Genomic DNA, 23,755 nt, shown 5'->3' on the forward strand with positions numbered 1-23,755 from the left:
ACATATATACACACACACACACACACACACACACATATGCAAGGCGTTCTGCATGCAAATACTGCATTTACTGCTTAAGTGTGTAAGGTTTGTCTTATCTCTGGATCTTAATGTGAGCTCTGTGTTTTCCCTCGTTGCCCTCGGTTACTATTTTTCCAGTGGCTGGTTCAGGGATCTGCAAACCGAGACCTGCGTGTACAAACAGTGACTACTTCTACACCCACACTCCCTGTGACTCTGAGGGAAAGGTAATGTAGAAAAGGACATGACATTTGTTGAGGTGAGGCTTATGCCTTGTTGAGTAAAGGGTAAAACAGAGAAAGATTTTACCTAGTAAAAAGCTGGCAGCCATCTGGTGCAGGTATTAGGTTTCTTTAAATATAAATTGCCTGGGCTGATTGTATGCGCCACAGAGCATTTGGTGGCTTCTTTCATTTGTCCATGTCTGGCTTACTGTGCATCTCAGACTCAGCTCATGTACAAGTGGATCGAGCCTAAGATTTGCAGTGAGACTGTTGAAGGAGCCGTGAAGCTGCCTGCATCGGGGGAGAAGCAAACATGTCCACCATGTAACCCGGGTTTCTTTGTCACCAACTCTTCCACCTGTGAACCCTGCGACAATGGTTTCTACTCAAACGGAACAGGTGCAGAATCAGTACACTCCTTATACTCTATCTGTGCATACATGTCGGACTGAGCGGCTTATTAAGTACAGTTATACATGTGCACAAAAAGTTAATAATTTGACACTAAATTTTTGTTAATCTAATTCAAATAAATGTTGACAACCTTTGAGCTATAAAGATGTCCTACAGCAGTAAAAGTGGCGCTGAAAAAATCCCCTAAACCGATCAGAGGCCATGACTGCAAAGTGATGTAAAAGAAAGTATATAAAACTGTGACAGTATATATAAAACTGTTATAACTGTTTTTTACTCCATGTGTTCCTTGACTTAATGACACATTATTTACCCACAGCCTGTACCAAGTGCCCTTCTGGCACGGAACCAGTGATGGGTCTCGAGTACAAATGGTGGAACACGATGCCGAGCAACATGAAGAGCTCCATCTTCCATCGAGAATTTGACGAGTCCGAACACAGCACGGGTGAGAAACCCATTATAAGGCCACACAGTGTAGAGGGAGAGGGCAGTTAAAAGATAATCATCACAGTCAGAGAAAATACTCTAAAAAGCACAGAACAGGAGGGGAACAGAATTACTAAAACAGACAGAGTTTAAAGCACAAATAGCACAACATCTAAAAAGCAATTATCAGGAACAAAAAAATGTAAGATAAAGGAATAGTAAACAATGTAATTCTCATTAAGTAAGCAACAAAACAGATTGTTTACAGAATGCATTACTTATTGTGTAAATGAATGATTTGAATTTGATCCTTATTTGCAGTATATGTATGTTAGAGGAGTTATTTTAAAGATGCTGCATGTCCACCTCAATTACTGTCTGCATTGGTAGAGGGATAGTATTGGAGTGTTAATTTGTTTAAAAAAAAAAATTGTTTTGTAACGACAGCATGGGAGGTGGCTGGAGAGTATGTCTACACCACCCCCGGGGATCAGGACACAGACTACCTGATGCTCACGTTAAATGTCCCTGGATACAAGTAAAGTCAAACGTTTCTGGAAGGAATTAAACATCTTAATATGTATACACTATAAATCCCAGTTGTAAACATTGAATGGAATGCTACATGTTTCCACAGGCTGCCTCAGTCCATGGTCAAAGACAGTGAGAGGAGTGAACTTTCTCGCATTACCTTTGTCTTTGAGACCACGTGTACAGCTGACTGCAAATTTTACTTCTTGGCGGTGAGTGGAAATGCTCACATAAATAAGGTTGACATCACCATGAATATATACACATATATATATATATATGAGGTCTTTTTCTGCAGGGTTATAACCAGTGGAATAATGACGTGGTGGAGCAGTGGAAAGGCAGCAACAGGAAACAGTCCTACTCCTACCTGATCCAGAGCAACAGCACAGCCAGCTTCACCTGGACATTTCAACGAACTGAGGAACTTAACGTGGTGAGACACAATCCCTTCTTATCATAGTTTATATATTTTAGTATGTGCACTTTGTGTCTGTTTTTAATAATGTATATTTTGTACATTAATATTGTTATACTTTAGTCTCTCTCTCAGTGTCTTTTTCCTATCTTGGAACCACACTTTGTAATTTCCGTTTTTAAAGTTTACTTAGTTAAAGTCAGACAGAGTAAAAAACAACATGCCGAGAACTATGGGGACATGTAGAGGAAGCCTGACACATCCATTAGATTTTCAAGAGGGTGAGAAAATGAAGCACCAAATTTAGCAATTAATACTGTGAATTATTTCACAGATTATGGCCGTAAACATTTGGCATTCTCAATGGAATTTGTTATGACAAACTGTTGGATCATGTTTGCTTTTGCTGTTTCGTGCAATGTTTTTGCACTGACAGGGAGTTTGCCCTAGCAATTGCATGGATCTCTTGGGGGCAGTCTGAAGCTTTGTGTCCACTTTGAAAAAATAATGTTTGCACATGAACTGCGTAAGAACTGAGCAGAAAATAGGGATACACTTTCTAAAAATGTCCTTTAAGCAGAATTGACAACTACATTGTGTGTAGAGCGACTCAGCTTGTGAATGACGCCTTGTGGTTCTTGTCCCACAGGAGAGGAAATATAGCGCTGATGCTGCAAAGATTTTCTCCATCCACATAACCAATGTGATCGGAGGTGTGGCCTCCCAATGTCGCCGCTGTGCCCTGAGTTCCACTGAGGCTGGCTCTGCCTGTGTTCCCTGCCCACCGGGACACTACATGGTCAATGAGACAGGAGTGTGTAAGAGCTGCCCGCCCAACACCTTCATCAGGGCCGATCAGCCTGTCGGAGAGGCTGCTTGTGTTCAGTGTGGACCAAACACATGGAGAAACAAGGTAACGGGATCACAATCCTTTCCACTGAAAAGGTCTAAATACAAATTCCTGACTAAATATATTCATGTATAAATGTATGCATGGCTATTGAAGACACATAGATCTTGTCTTTGTGGTTCTTTCTGGGATTTTTGGGCCTTGACAACCTGAGAGGAGTATATTTTCTGCAAATACTCTTAAATCCCACATTGTCGGGGGTTTTGAAGGCTGATTTTTATATTTGTAGACTCTATCTCTACTCTATGTTTTTTTAGTCATAATAAAAAACATATTAAAATACAAATATTATTATTAAACTATATGTATTATTGTTATTATTATAATTATGTATTTATAATAAAGTAAATGTCAAAACATTTAAATCAGAAAGTTTTATAAACTTTTGTGGGAATTTGGACTTAATGACATCAGGATTTCTAAAACCCTGGCTATATCCCTGAATCTATCTATATCTCTGCCTATACCTGTATTACACTCAAAATGTGTACTTCTTTCATTACGTAATTACGCTGTTTTTCAATCTACCCAAAAGTGGACGTTCTCATGTTGACAGTATTTTCTGCAATATTTGATTTGGAATTGTTTTGTCACCAGCTGGTCTGCTATCTGTCTGCTGTTTACCTCACTCCAAATATACAGTATATTGAGCCTATATGAAAGCTTTATGAACCATCATAAAGCTTTCACACATCTAATTCTAAAGAAAACAAAAACACATTTCCAAAAACAGAAAAACCAAATAAACTTAAGATTCACTGAAAAGACGCGCTCTACTGTAACAGCAGGCAGAATTAGGTGTTTGCATTCCTCTAAATTCCAGCTGATGTCAGCATTTCCCAGTTGTCTTATTTGGGTTTACCACAGCTGGAACATGATATTATTCTACCCACTGTAAACAGCATGTTTATGCACCTCTCCATCCCTCAGGCCCACACAGCTTGTCTCAGTGACTGTGCGTTGGATGTTCAGATGAAAGGAGGCACGCTGTTACACTATGACTTTTCTCCTCTGTCTAACGTCACCGGCTTCCACAGCAGCCCCCGCTTCACCAACAAAGGCCTGAGATATTTCAATCGCTTTAATTTGGGTCTGTGTGGGAAAGAGGTGAGAAGCTGTGATTACTTTTTCTTTTTTTTTGTCAAAGCTGGTTTGACATTGCATTTAAACCTGCTGTGTTTCTCTTACAGGGCAGAGTACCGGCTACCTGTGTGGACAATGTGACAGAGAGCAGGAGAGAGGTCAAAGGTTACATGTGTCAGTCCACTGTAGTTCCCTCTGATATCAGGAGTCAGAGCATGGTGTCCACGCAACCCTTCATCATTGGTGACTCCCTCATTGGTATGGACTGAATGCTGCAGACATCTATTGCTGGATATGTTTGTATGATTTTTCAACGCCAAATGTATTCATTTACAGAAGATTTGTGTTAAAAACGTCCTAATATTTATAAAAGTAACACATATCGCCATTTATGTGATATGTTGTTTGTCTGTATTTTCCCTTTAAGCCTTTTGCACGCTGACGTTAGCATTTAGCTCAGGGCACCATTATACCACAGTACAGCCTCATGGAGGCATGAGCGTGGCTGGAGACTTGTAGTTTCATGACTGTGAAGTTTTATACCCTATATTGTAGTTTTACCTCCTTATGCTTCAAAAAAATAGATTTGAATATAAATCTGAAAAAGGAGAAATAGCTCTTGGATTAAACAGCTAACATCTCAGACATATGCAGCCTGTGAAAAAAGGTTGACATATACTGACTATAACTAATAATGTACTGCTCTTTGTGGTTGATAGCTAAAAGAGGAAACCAGGAACCACTGGTTACATTCACAATTTCTATTAATTATTATATATTATTTAATCTTATTCTTAAGGTGTGACCACTGACACAACCCTGGGAAGCATCTCATCTCCAAAATGGCTGTTTCCCTCTGCTTCCGGCCTGCCAGATGTCATCTTCTATTACAAGTAAGATAAAATAAAATCACAACTCCATTGTAATGCTTTCCAATACATATTTTAATAGTAAATATTTGATGCTGGAAGTTTGATAATTTGTTGAATTGTGCAATGTAATACAGAATCAAAAACAGTCTAAAAATGTAAAAGTTGAAACCTCTATGTTTGTCATGTTTATGATGTTTCCAGGTCCAGCGAAACAACTCAGGCTTGTAAACAAGGCAGATCAGCCACCGTCAGACTGAGATGCAATCCCACAGTGACTGCTGAAGACCACATCACGCTGCCAAGGTGTCCTTCACTGTGACCAAGCTCAACTTTTGATCTCACAAGACTCCTTAGAGACATTTTTCATCACACAAAATTGTCATCTCTTATCTGTGTTTGCCTCCACAGTAACTGTTCAGAGGGGACGTGTGATGGTTGTACTTTCCACTTTCTGTGGCAGAGCCAACATGCATGTCCACTCTGCACCAAAGACCATTACAGAGAGATTGTCAGCGCTTGCATCCAGGGAATACAGGTAGTGCTGAACAGACATGGACATTTTTTACTTCAACCCCACAAACCCATCACAGGTCAATCACAAACTTGTGTTGTGTTGGAAATTTCCAATTATATGATCATCAATCCCCAGATAGGGTCATCTTGCATTTTACTTACAGGTGCTATAGGTAGGATTGTGAAGATCCAGGACTTAGCCGGAATTTCTAAGTGTGACATGGATACTGTGAAACACTAATAGTTTGTCATTTTAAGAAAAATATTTTATTTGCTTTCTAGCAGAGAGTTAATTGAAAAGACTGATACCACTCGCATGTCTGTCCATTAAATATAAGGCTACAGCTAGCAGCCGGTTCGCTTTTTTTAGCATTAAGACTGGACTAGACTCTGTCAAAGGGTAACAAAATCTGCCTACCAACAACTCTGAAGCTCATTATTCCTGTAAGGAAAATATTGAAAATATTAGGATGCAAGTAGTGATCTTATATGTGACCGAGGCAAATCTAACTTTCTGTGTGTGTGTGTGTGTGTGTGTTTTTTTCAGAGAACCACCTATGTATGGCAGCAGCCATTGCAGTGTTACGGAGGAGAGTCACTACCAGCACAAAAAGTCAGCACTTGTGTGACTCTGGATTTCTGGCTCAAGTTCGGTGTTTCCACGGGAACGATCGCTGCTGTGCTGCTCATCAGTATCAGCTGCTATTTCTGGAAGAAGACACGCAAGTGAGACTGCTGAGCTTTACATTTCCTTTGGTGTTTGTTAAAGCACTAATATTTCATACTAGTAAATAAGATTAAAGCTAAAACTTAAGCTTTATAGTATGAAAACTCCAAAGAAGAGACTGGCATTTATGTTAACCAGATGTTATTTTTTTATCATTCTTTGTCTTCAGGTTGCAGTATAAGTACTCCAAGCTGATGATGAGCTCTGAGGGTAGAGAGTGTGAGCTGCCCACTGCAGACAGCTGTGCAATAATGGAGGGAGAGGACGCAGAGGACGACCTCATGGACCTCACCAAGAAATCCTTCTTCACCAAAATAAAGTCCTTCTCACGAGAGGTAAGTAATCCCTCCATTAACACACTTTGAGCTTTGTATGGTATAAAGCAACTTCTCATGCTTTATTTTATTATCAATGTCTTTTCAGAGGACATCAGATGGATTTGACTCCGTTCCACTTAAATCATCTTCACGCCATCAAAGAGAGGAGGACTCAGATGAAGCTTAATTCAGAAGGTTGAACAGATCCTTCTACCAGAGGGCAGAGGATCTGTTAAACTTTAGATAATAAGCTCCAACAGATTACAGATGAATGCAATAACTGTTGAATGCATTTTATTTATTTGAAAAAAGATATTTGCTTACTGCAGGAGTTTTACAATAATGTAAAGAGAAACAATTATATTTAGTATTGTTTGTCATATGTTAGGTTACCAAACCTAATATTGCAGTGGAAAGTCTCCATATTGGGGATATTCTGTATTTTTCAAAGCCCAATGGTGTGTTTAAAGAGTTTAAGAGCCAAACTGCGGATAAAGTTACAATTGTAGTAGATGTGTTCTCACACATCTGTGCACATTTTACATAACTGTGAGTGTATATTTCATTTTCTCTTTTCTTTTTTATTAGGCCATTCTGTTCTTTTATTAGACCAGCCATCCCGTCTTATGTTATTAACATGTGATTTATATTTGCTACTTTTGATAACCTTTTCTGCTGCACCTAAGGATATGATATAATCTGCTCTATTGTGAAGTAAAGACATTTTCTACATTAAAAAACAACAACAAATGTATCTCTAGAAATTAAAAATAACCTCTAATGCTGCCTTCAGGTGCTCTTTGTAAAATCATATTGCAGAGCATTAGGTAATTACATTACTTTACACTACACACAATTTTATGTTATTTATGTTTGAAAATGATTTTTAATGTGGCCTTTCATTAATAAAATAGCTCTTTACGATGAGTGTATTACGGCCAAAGGAAAACAAATAGTATAGAGCCGGGGGAGGGGTAATATTCTGAGATTAAAGTTTTAAATTTACGAGAAAAAAAAAGGATTATTTTCTGAAAATAAAGTGCTAAATGTATGTAAGAGTAAGAGCAAAAAAAACTCACAAATTTACGAGATAAAAAAGTTTTTTCTTCAAGGAACCACATTACTTCAGGATTACCATGCTGCTGCGTGCACGTGTAATGCCTGCAGCGGATGACCTAATCAAACTATACTTTGCAATTATATTCACCAATAAGTAAATACTTGTGATTTTAGCCCAGAATCATCATATTATCATAAGCATCTACATTTTAAGAGACAATACTGTGAAACAACCGAGTTTGGGCTGTTTTCAGGAGATTTTGCTAATTGCTTGCAGGTGCAGATTAGCTGGATGTTGCATCAGTTTGTGCAAGTTCTCAACTCAACCATCCGTTTTCCTAAAAAAGCTCAAATTAGAAATCGTCACAGTTGATTTCTCAACCCAAAAAATCATTAGTGAATTTAGTGATGAAATAGCAGACTGAAATTGTAATAAAAGCACTATGCAACCTCTTGTGGCATAAAGGGGTATCAACTCTTTCTTTTACGTAGGCTACAATACCCGAGTGCAGAAAACTGGTGCACAGTGTTTATTAAATGAAATGAAATAACAATTTCCTATAGAATTGCTTTAGGATTTTTTTCTAAAGGATTCTATTGGAAAAGATGATAATCATATTGGACTTTTTGACTAGGCCTCACAAATGGATCTAAATAATCATTCCAACCTTGACTAACGTTTTATAACTCCACAATGTGTACTACTTTAAGGGATGGAGGTGTTATTACTTAATTTAGTTTGGTTTCTGTTCTCATCTCGTTTCTTACATGGAGAGTCGATGGATGCTGTGGTTAAAAGAACCACATCTCTCTCGGCTGTCCGAAGTTGTTTTTTCTCGCGAGATTTGGCTACGTGTTGCAAGCGGGGTGAAATCTGGGGAGCCATCTGAAAGCAAGCGGAGAGAGGAACAAATAGGGTGAAGATTTTAAAACGTGCATGTCGCAGACAGCGATTGTGCAAAATTTCGCAAGAAGGCAGCACCATAACTTTCGATTATTTAAAGTTATCTAACGACGAGAAACGTTTTATTTGCTTCTCTTTTCGTAACTTGGGGAAAGTTTAACTGCACGCCTCGGAGGACCCACCTCGGAGCAGAAAGTCAAGTCGGTGGTCGGCAGCTCGTTCTGCAGGAATGTCGCAGAAAGAGAGACCCAAGTTTTATCGGCATGAGGTCAACAAGACGATATGGGAAGTCCCGGAGCGCTACCAAAACCTGTCCCCGGTTGGCTCTGGTGCCTACGGATCCGTGTGGTAAATCACTTTATATGTTCGTTTGTGTAGTCTAACGTTAGTCACCTAACTTAACCTCCATTCATTTAGACGAGGCCTGTGTTGCAGATGCTAAAGTTAGGTTAGCTCGTCTTGATTGTTTGCTAGCAAGGTGGAGCCACGATGTGGCTTTCAACAAGAAAACCTGTTTACTTTCTAGCTCTGTCGTGCTATCCACTTGTTAAACTTGTTAGACGTTATTTAATCTGTTGAACTGCATAGATACACATAAGTAACACTACAGGAAGCTGCTGACTAACGATAACGTTTAACTGTTAAAAAGTACCGGAGTCTTTATCTGATCTGTGGACAATCGCAGAACTGACTAATCATACTAAAAAAAGTATTTCTAATGACATACTGGAGCTGCATATCCTGTTTCCAGATGCTACTTTAATGACATTTGGTTTGGAAAATGTAATTCGAGTAAGTAAACGTATAACGTTAAGAACACCTAACGTTATTATATTTTGACTCCCTTCCTTCATAAGGATGATGTGACAATATTTGTAATATTGAGGTTTTATTGATATAACGTTACATATTTAGTATACTCTGAGATTGTCTCAAAGTAAACAATACTTGTAGTGTTGACAAAGAGGCCAACTTTTTATTACCTTCAGATTTGATCACTGATTAATTGTCATTTAGCAACAAAAAAATCCTGCTTTCAGGATGTGTTGCTTTTCTGTTTTGTGTAACTGAACATTTTAGTTTCAGTTTTCTGGTATATTTTAGATTAAATGTAAATTCTATTAAATGTAAAAACAAACAGGTTGATCTATAGTTAAATTAAGTGTTAGTTGCAGCCCTAGCCCAGACTGTTGTGTGACTTTAACTGTAAAAAAACCCATTAAGACCAGGAATTGTTCCTGATTATACATATTCAGGTAGGTAGATTGGTAGTCTCATCAAAATAATTTCAATATATCTTCTAGTCGTAGTGTAAACATCTTGATAACTACTCTCTATTATGCAGCCCTCAGTAAATAATTTTAGTAATAAAATTTGCTGCAAAGAATCATTTGCATTTACAGTGGAGATATGATCTTGCCTCTTGACTTCTTTTAAAACACCTTGCTGATGAGGTGGATTTCCCTATTGCAAAAGCATAAGCTTTCATAGGATAGTCCCTTTGCACTGGTCTGGTGATTAAATAGGTTACGCTTCTGAAACTATCTAGGACACAACATTGTCAGCGGTACACTTGATTTAGTTGGCAGATGTTTGTTTTGCAAATGGAAGTGGACAGCTGTGCTGTTGCTGGGCAATAGGATAATCTGTTGCTGGTCAGATTACTGTCTGCTTCACAGTGCGTTGACTGATTGTTCCCCCCCCACCCTAACAACACACTGGTTTATATTGTCAGTGTTTACATGTTAGACTAAGTTTACTGTGACTTTCTGACCAGTTAATTTTTTACTGGAACGGCAACAGCTAATGTTGTTTTGGCACATACTAGAAACTTGTACTGTATATAGAAAATACTACTACTAATAATAATAACAATAACAGTTCGTTCTCCCAACCAGAAAGAGAACCAGAGAACCACTAACCGGGGTGGCAGTAGCTCAGTCCGTAGGGAGTTGGGTTGGGAACCGGAGTGTCGCTGATTCAAGTCCCCATAATGAAAGTATGGTGATGGACTAGGAGCTGAAGAGGTGCCTGTTCACGTCCTGGGCACTGCCAAGGTGCTCTTGAGCAAGGCACCGAACCCCCCAATTATCGGAGCGCCTCTCCATGGGCAGCCCCTCTGACATCTCTCCATTAGTGCATTTATAGGACCTAAGCATGTGTGTGTAACTCAGACCTGTGTGTAAATAATAATTTCACCTTGTGGGACTAATAAAGGATTTATTATTATTATTGACCCTGTGATTAATAGACAACCTACTTTATCTACTGAGCCACAATATTATTCGTATTTAGTTATCAAAGTAGAAAAAGCCATTTTTGCTATATAATAAATAACTGATTTATATCTTTGAGGTTGAGGACTCAGTGTCTCTCTCTAAAAATACATATATTTTTATTGTACATATTTATAATTTGGTTGTTGTGGAATTGCTCTTCCTATAGATGTTTTTTTATTTTATTTAATTTTTTTTAAAACATATGACTTATTTAATATCTTGACATGTGTACCCACATTTTCAATAAGACTTATAAAAAAAAATTGGTATTGGTGGATATAGAATGGGTATGCGTTATTGGATGTTTCAGCATTAGCGAAGTGTGATGCTAATGCATTCGTGGTCACACTGGTTTCTGAGTCCCAGCAGTAGTCACCAGTGGCTGTCTGCTGGCTGTGACTGGTTAGGTGAGCTGAGCAGGAAGAATTGTTGGGATGGCTTAGAGACAGACAACCTTTAGAAAGCAGGACAGACTGCAGGCAGGGCTATTCCCAATCTGCTGAGAGATGACATTTTCTGCTGATGTCGCCCTTTTCTGCAGCCTCCAGCAGCTCTTACTGCACCCAATTCGGTTTTGAGAGTAAACTCAGCCGGTTCTGAACCAAAACAGTTTTTCTCCCCTGCCTAAAAATGACAAGCTTGCTGTTTTATTTCAAGTTCAAAGTGTTTGAATTCCATCCCATGTAGGTTTTAATCTTTAACCTTTTCATGCTGACAACACATTGTATTAAGGCTGGTAAGCTTAAATGTTTACCCACTTTTTTTCAACAGCTCTGCATATGATGGGAAGACTGGTTTGAAGATAGCTGTGAAGAAGCTCTCTCGGCCATTTCAGTCCATCATCCATGCCAAGAGAACATACAGAGAGATGCGGTTGCTGAAGCACATGAAACATGAAAATGTGAGTCCACTTGTTTCTCTTCCCTTTTTTTTTTCTGATGATGAACAGTCATAGAAAAACAATGTTAATGTTTGCTTACTATGTTGCCCATTCACTTATAGTTATGGTTTAGTTGTTGCCTATCTTTCTTTGAGTTGTTCACTCCACTGTGGTTTTCATATTTTTTGCAGGTGATTGGCCTCCTAGATGTCTTCAGCCCTGCTACTAGTCTGAAGGAATTCACTGATGTGTAAGTTGAATGTGTTTGTTTAGAATAATAAACTTCATTCCAAGTTCACCTCCGCAACAACACACAGCAGCATCTAGTTTCACAGCAGTCCTAGCTGTGGCTGGGAAACACCTGGAGGCAAGTAAACTGACTAAACACTAGGCCTGGATGATTAATCGTTTTAAAATCGCGATTCACCCTGTTGATGATTTTAATATTTAAATTAATTTAATTTAAGAAGAAAAAATACATCACAAATGCTACTACTGTCTTCTGTGAGTTTTGAGAATAGACTATATAGATCTATATAGACTTCTCTTGATTGAGGCCTCTATGTTTACAGGCTTGTAGTGATGCGCAATGTGCTATAGGTGGCAAAAAAACCTCTTTGGTTAAAATTATCAAGTAAATGTCCCTTGTCTTTGTCAATGTCTTTTTTTTTTTAGAGGAAATTAGGTTATATTTTTCCGACCGTGACATTTCCCGTAGACGTGTATAGTTGCCAACTGGGAACCCAGAAATTTTGACTTCCCTTGTAAAATTGAACACAACAAACAACATAGACCGTGCCTGGCATCATGGCGGTAGCGTAAGTCGGAAGCAAAGCGACAGAGTCCTATTTGATTATGACAGTGTTAGATAAAAGCAAGTGCCTTGCAGTGGAAGCTGGTAAAATATGTGGACAGTTTATTACAGGGAAACATCCCATGAATTTGGAAGTAGCCTACATTTGAGAAACAAACACAAGCAGACTAACCTAGCGTACCTTAACAAGGTAAAGGAGCGCGCCAAGCCCCCTTTCCCCAAAACAGAAGCTAACCCCGATAATGTTACGGTCATGGATGTATGGATATGTAGGGTCAGCAGCGTGATGGAGACAGCAGCAGGAAGGAGACTGTCTTCTTTAGTCTATCGGCTGTTTAGGTTTTTCTCCGGGAACAGGTCAAACACACTCTGCACACACTACAACGTCCTGCGTTGACTGTTTAATATCTGTGCTCATCATCATATGTACATTGTTTGTACTGGTGTTACTTTTGAGTGCACTGTGAGTACATACTTCTAAAATGTTATGAGGTTTTTGTTGAGTTATTATTACACAATACTTTTTCCTGACCTTTTTTGAATCTCCAGACTAATAACCCATATTACAAAAAAAAGACTAAAACTAATATAACCAAACTAAGACCAAGCATTTAAAAATCTAATTGATCTGTGGCCCAAACAAAATAATGAATAATCCAAAACTATAATAACCTTGGTTTGGTACTGCCAATTTGTTTTGTTTTGTCACGGTCAAAAAAATTGTGGCAGAGAATCGTGATATCACTTCTAAGCAAAAAAATAATTCATGTGATTCATATTTTTTCACACTGGAACATTTCTTCTTAGACTGTCAGCTCTGTTAGTTATTCACTTGCAGCTGAGTAATTATTCAGACTCTGACTTGGTCAACAGCACTGTCAGAATTATTTCTATCGCCCAAAATGCATGCCATTTTGTGTGGGAGGAAACCCACTCAAATACTGGGAGAATATGTCAACTCCCAAGACCAGAACCCAAGAACTTGGAGACGGTGCTCCCTGATTTTTAACTGAAGGAAACTGCAGTCACTGCTAAACAGGAAATGCCTCACATTTGAGCTTTGTTATAAGTTGGCCTATTTCCAAGCACATGAAAATCAACTATATTCACTTGTGAAGTTATTTTTGTCGCATAAATCCTATATTAGGCCCCGTGTGAATGTGGTTGGGGATTTTCTTGCAATGCTGGGTTTCCACACTCATTAATACATGGCATCTTCTGTGAGAACTAGCACCTCTGCTCTTTCTAGTAAAAGTTGTTTTATTTTCTTTTTCCCGACTGCCGGGGATGATGTACATATGTGTGATTTTAAAATGCATTTTAGTTATAATACAGTATCTCTGGCAGTCATCTAGTACTTTACTTTAAAAAAGCTCACCTCTACTGCTGTATACAACACTGCAGGAAACCCTGCTTGCGTGCTACATTACATTGTAATTTCCCCATAGGGGATCAATAAGGAGTATAAATTAAATTAAATTAAAGCCTCCCTGGCCGTTGAGAATATATTGTCAGGTGCATCAATTCCTTTATTTGGAGCTGTCCACTGTCAGACCACCCAAGGTACATTTTAAATGCAAAATCTGAAAAGGGCATTCGGTTGACAGCTGGGGCGGACACAGTGTGCTAAAGCGTTTCCTCAGTCATGTCCCTAAATAGCTTCTCTCCCAAGACATGTGTCTACAAGATGAAAACGCTGTAGTAAAGATTAATATCTTTGTGAATATGTTTTAAATGGAAACGCACATTAGAGTTTGTTTACAGGTTTTGGGGAGTATAATGTGGAAAAAGTAGTTTGAAGCCTTTTGTGCCTCCAGAGGGAGGGGAAAGTGGGATTAAATTGCCTCAAGGGATGTCCGTTGATTTAGTGTCCGTTTAGGCTGTATACTACAAGTTTGATAAAGAAAATATTTTAGGAGTAGTAAATAGAGCTGTAACAATACTAAATTTGGCTGCACAATTAAATGTTTCACAATTATTTGCAATTAACAATATAAGTATAATATTGTATCTTTCTGTCAAATTGAAGGAAAAAGAAAAATTAGTTTGGCAAACCAATTAAAGTTGTGAGTGAAACCCAGGATACAACTTTTGGTTATATCCCTGTCATGTGACCCAGTTAATAACAAACGTACACAGCCTATGAAGAAAACTACGCCTCTTTATTATCAAAAAATATTTTTTCTTAATGTATTCCCCCCTGTCATCTTTGTTACTATGAATGTGTTTAGGGTCAAGTGCCAACAACCAACAATTGAAATAAAAATATTAAGTCTGATCAATAATCACTTACAAAATTACAATTCGACGTATCTAAACAAAATGAATAATTACCAGTCATACCCCTTAAGCTACCAATTCCAAGAAACAACAAAAAAAAAATTGGACCATTCAGGGCTAGTAGTAATACAAGATCTCACATCAGCAACCTAAATGCATAACCTTATTACACAGCTTTGTTCAATACTCCATTCTGACTGGTCAAATACAGCATTCTACGGTCTGTTATTTTTGTATAGCACACCACTGCTATGAATAACGGACTGTTGCTATGGATGCAGTTCTGATCATGGACCCTGGGGAACCATGTTTACAAAAAAAAATCATTTTTAATCAATATTTTTTGTCAAATTTATTGATTTCTTTCTTAACTCCTCATGTAATTAGCGAGGTCATTTAGAGTGATCAGGTCTTTATTCCTTCAGGCTGATTCAAGTCCTGCATTACCCTGTCAGTCTTCTAATCCTTAATAATGACTGGCTCGCTCTACTGTCTCTCTTACCAGGCAGGGTTATAAATGTTGAGTCACACCCTGTCAGAAGGAAATATGGTAAAATAAGAATTGTTCTAAATGCAGTATGACATGCAGGAAACAGAAAATCCTAGATATGCAGATACTGTAATCATGGCTCATTAGACTCTAAAGATTCAGACACTGCGTCACTATGCTGTTGTAAGGCTCCTCAGAGCTCATGTTCCTATTGCAGAGAGGAAGACAGAGTTTACTATTTATATCCCTTTTTTTTCCAAGGTGGGTGAACTTTGGACAGTGTTTGTGTCCGTGTGTGCTGCATAGAAGAAGTTCAAGCAAAACCATGTGCTATTTTAAGGCCTCGCTCTCTGTGCTGTGTGAAAATAGAAGAGTATTCATGAAGTGGGTATTTGTTGAGCGGCAGACTGACGAATCAACACATGGATCTGTGTACTTTGGCTGTATTATCCTGCTGTCTCTGTTTGGACATTTCAAACAGCTCTGGGATTAGATTTGAATTATCCCATAGTCCCATTATGCCTATGAATCGGTTGTGTTGTTAAATGATGTTTTATTTGTGAAGGGCTTGGCCCTCCGTGCCTTTGTTGGGGAAGTTAGACTGAAAAGAAGTAACAGCAGAACTGGTTTAAGGTACACATACTGGAAATTCATTTCATAATGAAAACAAACTGAATGGAATATTGGAAGTGCAAATGTATTCATTTAGATCCATCTGGCTTTTAATGGATGTGAGAAAACATTGACATGCCTTCTGATATTTGTGTCTGTTTTAAACTTTTATGATTGACAGGTATCTTGTGACTCACTTAATGGGGGCAGATCTCAACAACATAGTGAAATGTCAGAAACTCACAGATGACCATGTGCAGTTCCTCATATACCAGATCCTCAGAGGGTTAAAGGTGAGGTTTTAGAGAAATCGCTTGACTTTTAGGGAAATTCTCTTGTTTGTTCTTGCCAAGAGTCAGATGAAAAGAATGATCAATGATCTCATCTAACTCTCAGCAAGAAAGCAAATGAGCTTATTTCTCAAATGTTAGGACAATCAGTGGTTACATTGTACTGCACTGCCTATGACATTACTGTATATGTATTGTAGAGGTAAATCAATACATCTTTAAACTGATATTGTAATTTAATTTACATGTCCTCCTCCATCTCTCAACAGTATATCCACTCAGCAGACATTATTCACAGAGTAAGTGCCATGTTGTTGTTGTTGTTGTTGTTGATGATGTTGTTGTTTTTTAATTTATTTTTTAGAATAGATGTTTATTGCCAATTGCACAGGCCCAAGTTTTTTTGCATTGCTCTTAGGGTCAGCTCTACAAAAAAACAGTTTCTGCACCAGAAACACAAACTGTATAAAAACTACTTGTGAATTTAATTTTAATTTTAATTTGTTTATTAACCTCCAGTGGGGAAATTACAATGTACACTCTGCGTACACACTTTGTTAGTGATCACACACAGGCCTGAAATACACACACATGCTCAGGACCTATACATGCACTAATGGAGAGATGTCAGAGTGAGGGGACTGCCAGCTGAACCAGCGCCCTGAGCGGGGGGGGGTACAGTGCCTTGCTCAAGAGCACCTTGTAGTGCCCAGGAGGTGAAATGGCATCTCTCCAGCCACCAATCCACACTCCCTACTTTTTGGTCCATATGTGGACTTGAACCAGTGACCCTCCGGTTCCCAACCCAACTCCCCTGGGACTGAGCTTTCTATATATATAAAATATATAGATTCTATTGCACCTGAGATTGTTTTACATGGTTGTTGCACACAGAAAACATTGCAATGATATTGCACTGGAAACAGACAGAAAAACACTGCTAAAGACTTTTGAATATAAACATACATATTTTGTAGTTTTTTGTCTGACAAATGTCAGTATCTTTGGCCCTGATTGTAAAAGAAAAGTGTGTAGGGGGTTTATGACATTTTCCACTTGGCAGAGTTGGGCCTGTGCCTTGTACAAACACTGAAGGGAAGTCAAAAACAGGAGCTTTACTTTTATGTGATGTTAATGATGTAATGCTTCTAAGTTGAACAACAAAAGGACAGATTTGTTTTCAATCATGAAAAGCAGTAATCAAAATTTCAAATGGACTGTCTAACCAAAATGAGGTTTATTACCTAAACGTAAATTACACAAATTCACATTTTGGCTTTCCTTTCTTCAGGATCTGAAACCTAGTAACCTGGCAGTAAATGAAGACTGTGAGCTTAAGGTCAGTGAACTGCTGCTCTCAGTTAAACACTGGTTTGTCCTGAGTCAACACATGTTAATATTTTACAAACAATTCAAGCTTTTTTGCACTTCCATTGCTTCCAGATTTTGGACTTTGGTTTGGCGCGGCACACTGATGATGAGATGACCGGCTATGTGGCCACCCGCTGGTACCGCGCACCAGAGATAATGCTGAACTGGATGCATTACAACATGACAGGTAGATGACAAAAGATCTTCCCCAATGACTATTTGCATCTATACATAATGACAAAAGAGTTGCTTGACGTGTGTGTGTGTGTGTGTGTGTCTGTGTCTGTGTCTTTTCTGTGTTTCAGTGGATATTTGGTCAGTGGGCTGTATAATGGCAGAACTCCTCACTGGAAAAACTCTATTTCCTGGAACTGACCGTATCCTTTTCATTTGTCATTACATTTCCAAATCAAACAGGTTATATGTGCATTGACATAAAAACATCATAAATCAGTACTTGATTTATGATGTTTTTTGCCAGAACAGTAGCAGAAACTATCTGCAATGCTTCTTCTTTTCTGTGTCCTTTTGATTAAAAAAAACCAAACCTGCTTGTCTCTTTCAACATGATGCTGCCTGAGGTATTTTTAATATTTCAAACATAACACAGATAGTACCTGTTTCCACACTTCCCCTCTGGCTTGACACATGCCCTTTGCTGTAATGTTTCCACTGCCGTGCTTCAACTCTTTTTACACCGTCAGTGTGCATAATTGGTTCGGCTCCACTTTCTGCATGCCCCTCTGCCAGTCTTCGTATGGGCCTATCAATCTGCGCTGTCAGTGCTCAATATTTAGTTTATCTTTCTCTGCCTCTGCCAGCGTTTTCAGACTAACGACTGAACTTGTAAGTTAAGTGTACAACAGGGCTGTTCACTGCCTCCACTTTTGTTGTGTTGTAGCTGTCTGCAGGTTACAATTCATGTTCTCTCCTCTGTGCAGACTTGCGTGAGGGCTTTTTCTTTTTTGTCGCATCTCATGTGTGAAATATAAAGTAAATATAGTGAGATATAATATTTCAGAAAAGTAACATGAGTTTCACAAGGAAGATGAAGGCTAACAAGTCAGATTACACATACTCCCTTGTCCAGCATCTGGTCTTCCTTTACCCTGTGCCGGTAGACATTGATCAGTTGAAGCTAATCTTGCTTCTCGTCGGAACACCAGGGCCCGAACTCTTGATGAAAATATCTTCAGAGTCTGTGAGTTCACAAAGATATGCAAGATTTTTTTCTAACCAGTTTTCTGCACCAAACTTGCCAGCCTGTTGTGCAACAACTTGGTGGATCTGCTACCAAACTGACAGCATGTTTTCCAGCATTAAGCTTTGTGGGTTTGAGACTTGCTTTCTGCGTCTTTAACTGGGTGAATTAAGATAGTTTGTCATGATATGATTATGAAATAGGTGATTGAGCTCTGGCTTTCACCAATTGACTTTATGCAAAGTATTGTGTTGTGTCTTTCCTCCTAGTTGTTTTTTTTGTCACATTTTGTTTCAAAGCTTGAAGCTTGCTTTTCAACATAACATGGTAGCTTATCTAGAGTTCATCCGCACGCTGTTAGATTGAGAAGCAGCTTCTTAACCTACTCTGCTCTGTCGCTATACTCCCCTTGACAAAGCTTCATAGATATAAACCAGCTTCAGCAGATAATGCGTCTAACAGGAACGCCCCCAGCATCTCTCATAAGCAGGATGCCCAGCCACGAGGTGAGCAGGATCCACAGTTACTTTCTTTAGACCAGACAGTAGAACGAGGAGAGAGGACCGAGTGATCTGCTGGAACTCTTTCTTTGCGTTCAAAGCAGCACAGATCTTGGCTTAGTGTCCTATATCTATCCTGAGTGTTACCCCAAAATGGTTCTATCTAACATATATGAATTAATAATAGCAGTAATATTTAATGCAAAAATTGAAACGTTTAAATCTTTATTTAAATGTAATTATCTTAACAGAAAAGCCAATGAAGGTTACCACACTAATGAGAGCATCACTCAGTTGACTCTACTCTGGTCAAGCTGGGTGTAGGAAGCAGCACAATGTCTAGGGGACACTACCAGGGACTTAAGATTGTATTTTTCCAGTTTAATCCTAATTGTGTTTTGTCTGACCTGCTTGCTGCATGACATTGTAACAAGGATTGCCAGAAGTGACTCTAAATTTGTGTGATAATTTTCAATCCAAACAATAGAATAATTGTCAGTCTGGAACGCTAAACTTTTCTGTTAGACTGTGAGGTTTATTATCAGGGAAATTACAAACAGTAGAATAAGAGAGTCTTCATTCACCCTGGAGACCAGAACAGAAGGGGCTTTTCTTTTTACAGGATATCATTATTTTCAACAAAACATAGTTTTTTATGTAGATTTCTTATTGAAAAATTATGAATGAAAATTGGATATTAAAAATAGTATTGGGTGTCTGGTGAGCTCGCCTTGTAGAGCAGTCACCCATATTGTATATAGAGGTTCACCCCTCGACTACGGTCTGCGGCCCTTTGCTGTGTGTCATTCCCCTCTCTTTCCCCTTTCAAATCTAAGCTGTCCTATACAAATAAAGGCCTTAAATGCCCCAAAAGTAATCTTAAAAAAAATTGTATTAGCACACTTAGTTTTACCGTTACAACCGGACAAAGAGAGTTGCACCTCATCATTTTTCCTTGATTTCTTGAGCTGGGCAACACGTTGGGGCTGTCGGTCACGTTTACCACAAGCTACACATTCCCGACTTCTAAACAGCAGCTGCGTGTGTGATTTTTGACTGCTTGATTTTCACTTCAGGCAGTCGAAAGCTCTGTGCTTATAGACAATTGGAGCTTAAAATCCGGACTAATATTGCTTAATTAAACATGTTTTTGTTTGTCGCTGTGCTTTCTGCCATAAGCAATCTGTAGGAAAAAAATTAAAACATTGAGTCTTAAGTACTGAATAGGGCTTAAGCTTTACAATAACTCTTTATAGTATATAAATACATTTGTGAAACAATGTAGTCACGTCTGTAGATCGAAATATAATAAGTAAGCAGTAATATTGTGATGCAGGTGGCTACATAGCTACATAGCATGGAAATGTGTGAGCATTATGAAGTGGGCTGACATTTGATTTGCTGAATGTGTTTTCCAGGCCAGGAACTACATCAGCTCCTTGCCACACATGCCCAAGAGGAACTTTGCTGATGTGTTCATTGGTGCCAACCCACTAGGTAATACAATACATCTGCTGTATTGTGTTGTCTTGTCAGCCGTTCTAACTGCAATTCCTATTTAGAATATTAAATATTCAAAATAAATTGTTTTGGCTTTTTGTATAAAAAAAAAAAGGCATTTATTTAGTAGATCATATGCTGTTTAAGATTTGGTTCTGTTGACCACGTTTTTTAAGCTGTGGACCTTCTGGAAAAAATGCTGGTTCTGGACACCGACAAGCGGATAACTGCAGCCGAGGCTCTGGCTCACCCCTACTTCGCTCAGTACCACGACCCAGACGACGAGCCCGAGGCTGAGCTGTACGACCAGAGCTTTGAGAGCCGCGAGCTGGAGATTGAAGAGTGGAAAAGTATGTCATTATTCTGCACATAAAGAAAAAAATCTGTACAAATATATTCATCTATTCGTCTGTTATATGGGGGGGGGGATTAGAGAAAGAGAGGTATTAATATATGCCATACAAACAGTATAGGAACCCAGATTTGTATTTGAACATTTTCTCATTTCTTGCAGGACTAACCTACGAAGAGTTGTGTAGTTTTGAGCCACCTATATTTGATGAGGACGACATGGAGTAACAAGACCCGCTACCCACATCAAGTCCAGCATCCGACAATTTGTAACAACCTCGAACACGTGCATTAGTGTTAAACAAGCTGTCAGACACACTTGTAAGAAAGTGTTTACCAGCCTTTGTCATTCTCTTTTAACCGAGACACCATTGTCCACGATTAGCTCTTGCGAGGAAATAATTACCAGCGCTGGGAAAGAAAGACCTTGACCAGTTATCATTATTCTTATTTATGAACCACTAATGTTGTTGGTCTGTTGCTGGGAAATGTCACTTCTTGCCAGTAGCTAAAATCATTTTATAACCTTCTTTTAAATTTAGACTTTGATGACTCGTCACTGTGACACTGAGATGCTGAAACACCTGGACCTATAGCTGTGCTATTTTGTGTTTTTTAAATTTTCTTTTGAGTAACTTATGAATAAGCTTCAGTATCCCATCAATTGAAAAAGGAATAGGCTAGGCTACCACTCGCCTTGCCAAGCTCTCACATATAGCACTGGGTCACATGTATTTGTAAAGTGATTCAGTCATGACAATTGCTCCCACGATTATTAAAAGATGAGTTTCATATCAGTGACAGAAGTAGATTTAATGTTTTAAGATAGTTGACAATTTGGGAATGTGCCTGTTCTGCGTAGTCACTGACCTTCAGTGCTCACCGACGAAATTTCACACATTTCAATGTTTATTTTGATAGTTTAGACGTCTGTGAGACTCTTATACATGTTTTGGCTACACAGGAAAATCTGAGCCTCTGCTGTTTGAGGACAATGCTATTCAACAAGGCACCTAAAAAAATACTCATGGGTACATTCTCTACTCAAAACTATGTAAATATCTGTGCATTGTTTTTTTTAAATCTCTGACTTATTGTGCTTATGTTATAAAGCAATCAATATTAGTATGTACATCAGTTAAAGACTTTGAGTGTGTTTGCGAGAGTGTGTTGTTGGTTTACAGGAACTGTAAGTGTCATGGTAAAACCTCTAATAGAAATACTGCTTAAATATGTAAAAGAGGGATTTCAGATGTATTTATACTTTGTGGAGGTGGTATTTATAAACAAATCAAAATATCCCTCAAAATATTTTTAGTCCAGCAGATTAACTACTATCTTCAGTCCTTTGTTTAAAAAAATAAAGACTTATTTTTACGAGACATGTTTTGCTTTTTCATTTATTTCCTATCTTCCATACAACCTGTAAGTCATCCCAATTCTCTGATTTAACTTGGGGGGTTAATTAATATATTAATTGATGTGGATGATTTTACCAAGAGGACAATTATCTGGACATTAGTGACTAGGGCTGCATTTGTCCTGTTCTTGAATAGAACAGAATGCCTTTTATTGTCACACACATGTACAACAAGACTGAAGCAACTCCTTTTCCAGTGTCAACATGTACATAAGAGAAATGTAACAACATGGAATGAAATAAGTAATGCATAAGAAAAAAGGGGGGGGGGGGGGGTAAGGTGCACAGTTCTGAGATGCTATATACACCACCGGTCAAGAGTTTGGGGTCACTTAGAAATATCCATTGAACTCCATTATAGACAGAATACCAGCTGAGATCAGTTGCACTGCTTTTTAACCAGGGCAGCTGGTTAAAATTATATTATTCTATATTCTGTCTATAATGAAGTGGTGTGGAAATTTGTAAGTGACCCCAAACTTTTGAACGGTAGTTTACATATATAAAAATGGAAACATAAATATGGTTTGTATACAGTGTGGTACGCAGTGTAAAATAATTACATTGCACAGTAAAGAAATTACACAGAATTATCAGTTATCAAAAGTATTAAATATTAAATATTGCACAGTAGGTGGGTAGAAGATAGTCCGGGGATAGGGGTAAGACTGTGAAGTAAAGTCAGTGCTTGTGAGTTCAAATTGGTTATGGCTTTTGGGAAGACACTGTTCTTGAATTGAGGAAAAAACACTGATAAACAGAAAATTCGTTCAATCATAAACATGAAAAAGGACTTGGTCTTAAGTGCCTGGTGAGTCCTTGGTGTGTAGGAGGAGTGATAAAGGCTGCATTGTTGTCTTTGGTTCAGCAGCAGCAACTTTTTCACATGGAAAATAGATGTCTGACTGTATGTCTCTTAAGTGTCAAATGTCTATTAAGCAACACTTAAATAACACAAGATGCTGAGATAAGAATGTTAAAATTATACCCTGTCCTAGTTCATGGACTTTAGCCCTGATAGTATCAGGTGAATTTAACTCAAAACAGACCTATTATTTCAACATATCGGCCAAAAAGTAATTCCACTGGATAACTTTGGCTTCTCTGCACTTATCTTGTTACGTTAATCACAAGTTAAAATTAAACGTTTCCTCATTACAGTTTGTGGCACTATTAAATGGCATCTTAGTTACAACTTTTGATCAAACAAATGGGAAGGATCCTAGCCAAAACTATTTATTAGGTATTCATGTAAGACAAATAATAGTAGATGCAACATATGAAATAATTTATTGGCAACATCTGACAGATTGATTGCAATAAAAATATAATTTATTGGCTGTAA

At 38.3% G+C, this 23,755-nt stretch overlaps 2 protein-coding genes and 1 long non-coding RNA gene across 4 annotated transcripts in view; all 3 read left to right on the forward strand.

Moving 5' to 3' along the window:
- The window catches only part of elapor1 (endosome-lysosome associated apoptosis and autophagy regulator 1), a 10,552-nt gene extending 3,361 nt beyond the window's left edge, over positions 1-7,191 (forward strand). The window contains exons 8-22 of the mRNA XM_034877226.1: positions 160-248; positions 467-644; positions 979-1,107; positions 1,536-1,626; positions 1,726-1,831; positions 1,918-2,055; positions 2,687-2,950; positions 3,878-4,054; positions 4,138-4,288; positions 4,830-4,923; positions 5,104-5,205; positions 5,311-5,437; positions 5,963-6,141; positions 6,312-6,477; positions 6,566-7,191. Coding sequence (XP_034733117.1) covers positions 160-248; positions 467-644; positions 979-1,107; positions 1,536-1,626; positions 1,726-1,831; positions 1,918-2,055; positions 2,687-2,950; positions 3,878-4,054; positions 4,138-4,288; positions 4,830-4,923; positions 5,104-5,205; positions 5,311-5,437; positions 5,963-6,141; positions 6,312-6,477; positions 6,566-6,646 — 2,072 coding nt within the window. The 3' untranslated portion in view covers positions 6,647-7,191. The remainder of the gene's footprint in view (positions 1-159; positions 249-466; positions 645-978; positions 1,108-1,535; positions 1,627-1,725; positions 1,832-1,917; positions 2,056-2,686; positions 2,951-3,877; positions 4,055-4,137; positions 4,289-4,829; positions 4,924-5,103; positions 5,206-5,310; positions 5,438-5,962; positions 6,142-6,311; positions 6,478-6,565) is intronic.
- A 1,163-nt stretch (positions 7,192-8,354) lies between these two features.
- mapk14a (mitogen-activated protein kinase 14a) lies at positions 8,355-22,372 on the forward strand. 2 transcript variants are annotated; one of them, XM_034875804.1, is made up of 12 exons: positions 8,355-8,770; positions 11,473-11,602; positions 11,773-11,831; positions 15,959-16,070; positions 16,337-16,366; positions 17,359-17,406; positions 17,511-17,625; positions 17,744-17,815; positions 18,560-18,639; positions 20,558-20,636; positions 20,816-20,989; positions 21,154-22,372. In XM_034875804.1, exons 1-12 carry the CDS (start codon positions 8,652-8,654, stop codon positions 21,216-21,218), a joined length of 1,083 nt encoding a protein of 360 aa, XP_034731695.1. In that variant the 5' UTR covers positions 8,355-8,651; the 3' UTR covers positions 21,219-22,372. The 2 variants fall into 2 exon arrangements, with proteins under 2 accessions (XP_034731695.1, XP_034731694.1); XM_034875803.1 differs by lacking the exon at positions 18,560-18,639 and adding an exon at positions 19,066-19,145.
- On the forward strand, positions 19,152-20,252 carry LOC117947169. Its single transcript, XR_004657179.1, has 2 exons — positions 19,152-19,852; positions 20,038-20,252. It is a non-coding gene; the product is annotated as an uncharacterized LOC117947169 (long non-coding RNA).
- Positions 22,373-23,755: the final 1,383 nt, after the last annotated feature.

This window comes from Etheostoma cragini, chromosome 7 (assembly GCF_013103735.1).
Source record: "Etheostoma cragini isolate CJK2018 chromosome 7, CSU_Ecrag_1.0, whole genome shotgun sequence".
Taxonomy (NCBI): Eukaryota; Metazoa; Chordata; class Actinopteri; order Perciformes; family Percidae; genus Etheostoma; species Etheostoma cragini.

Bases quoted from the DNA above. Each gene is read 5' to 3' on its own strand.
- mapk14a (XM_034875804.1), top strand. From the start codon at position 8,652: ATGTCGCAGAAAGAGAGACCCAAGTTTTATCGGCATGAGGTCAACAAG. The intron at 8,771-11,472 runs GTAAATCACTTT...TTTTTTCAACAG, and splicing joins GGTGCCTACGGATCCGTGTG to CTCTGCATATGATGGGAAGA. The intron at 17,626-17,743 runs GTAGATGACAAA...TCTGTGTTTCAG, and splicing joins GATGCATTACAACATGACAG to TGGATATTTGGTCAGTGGGC.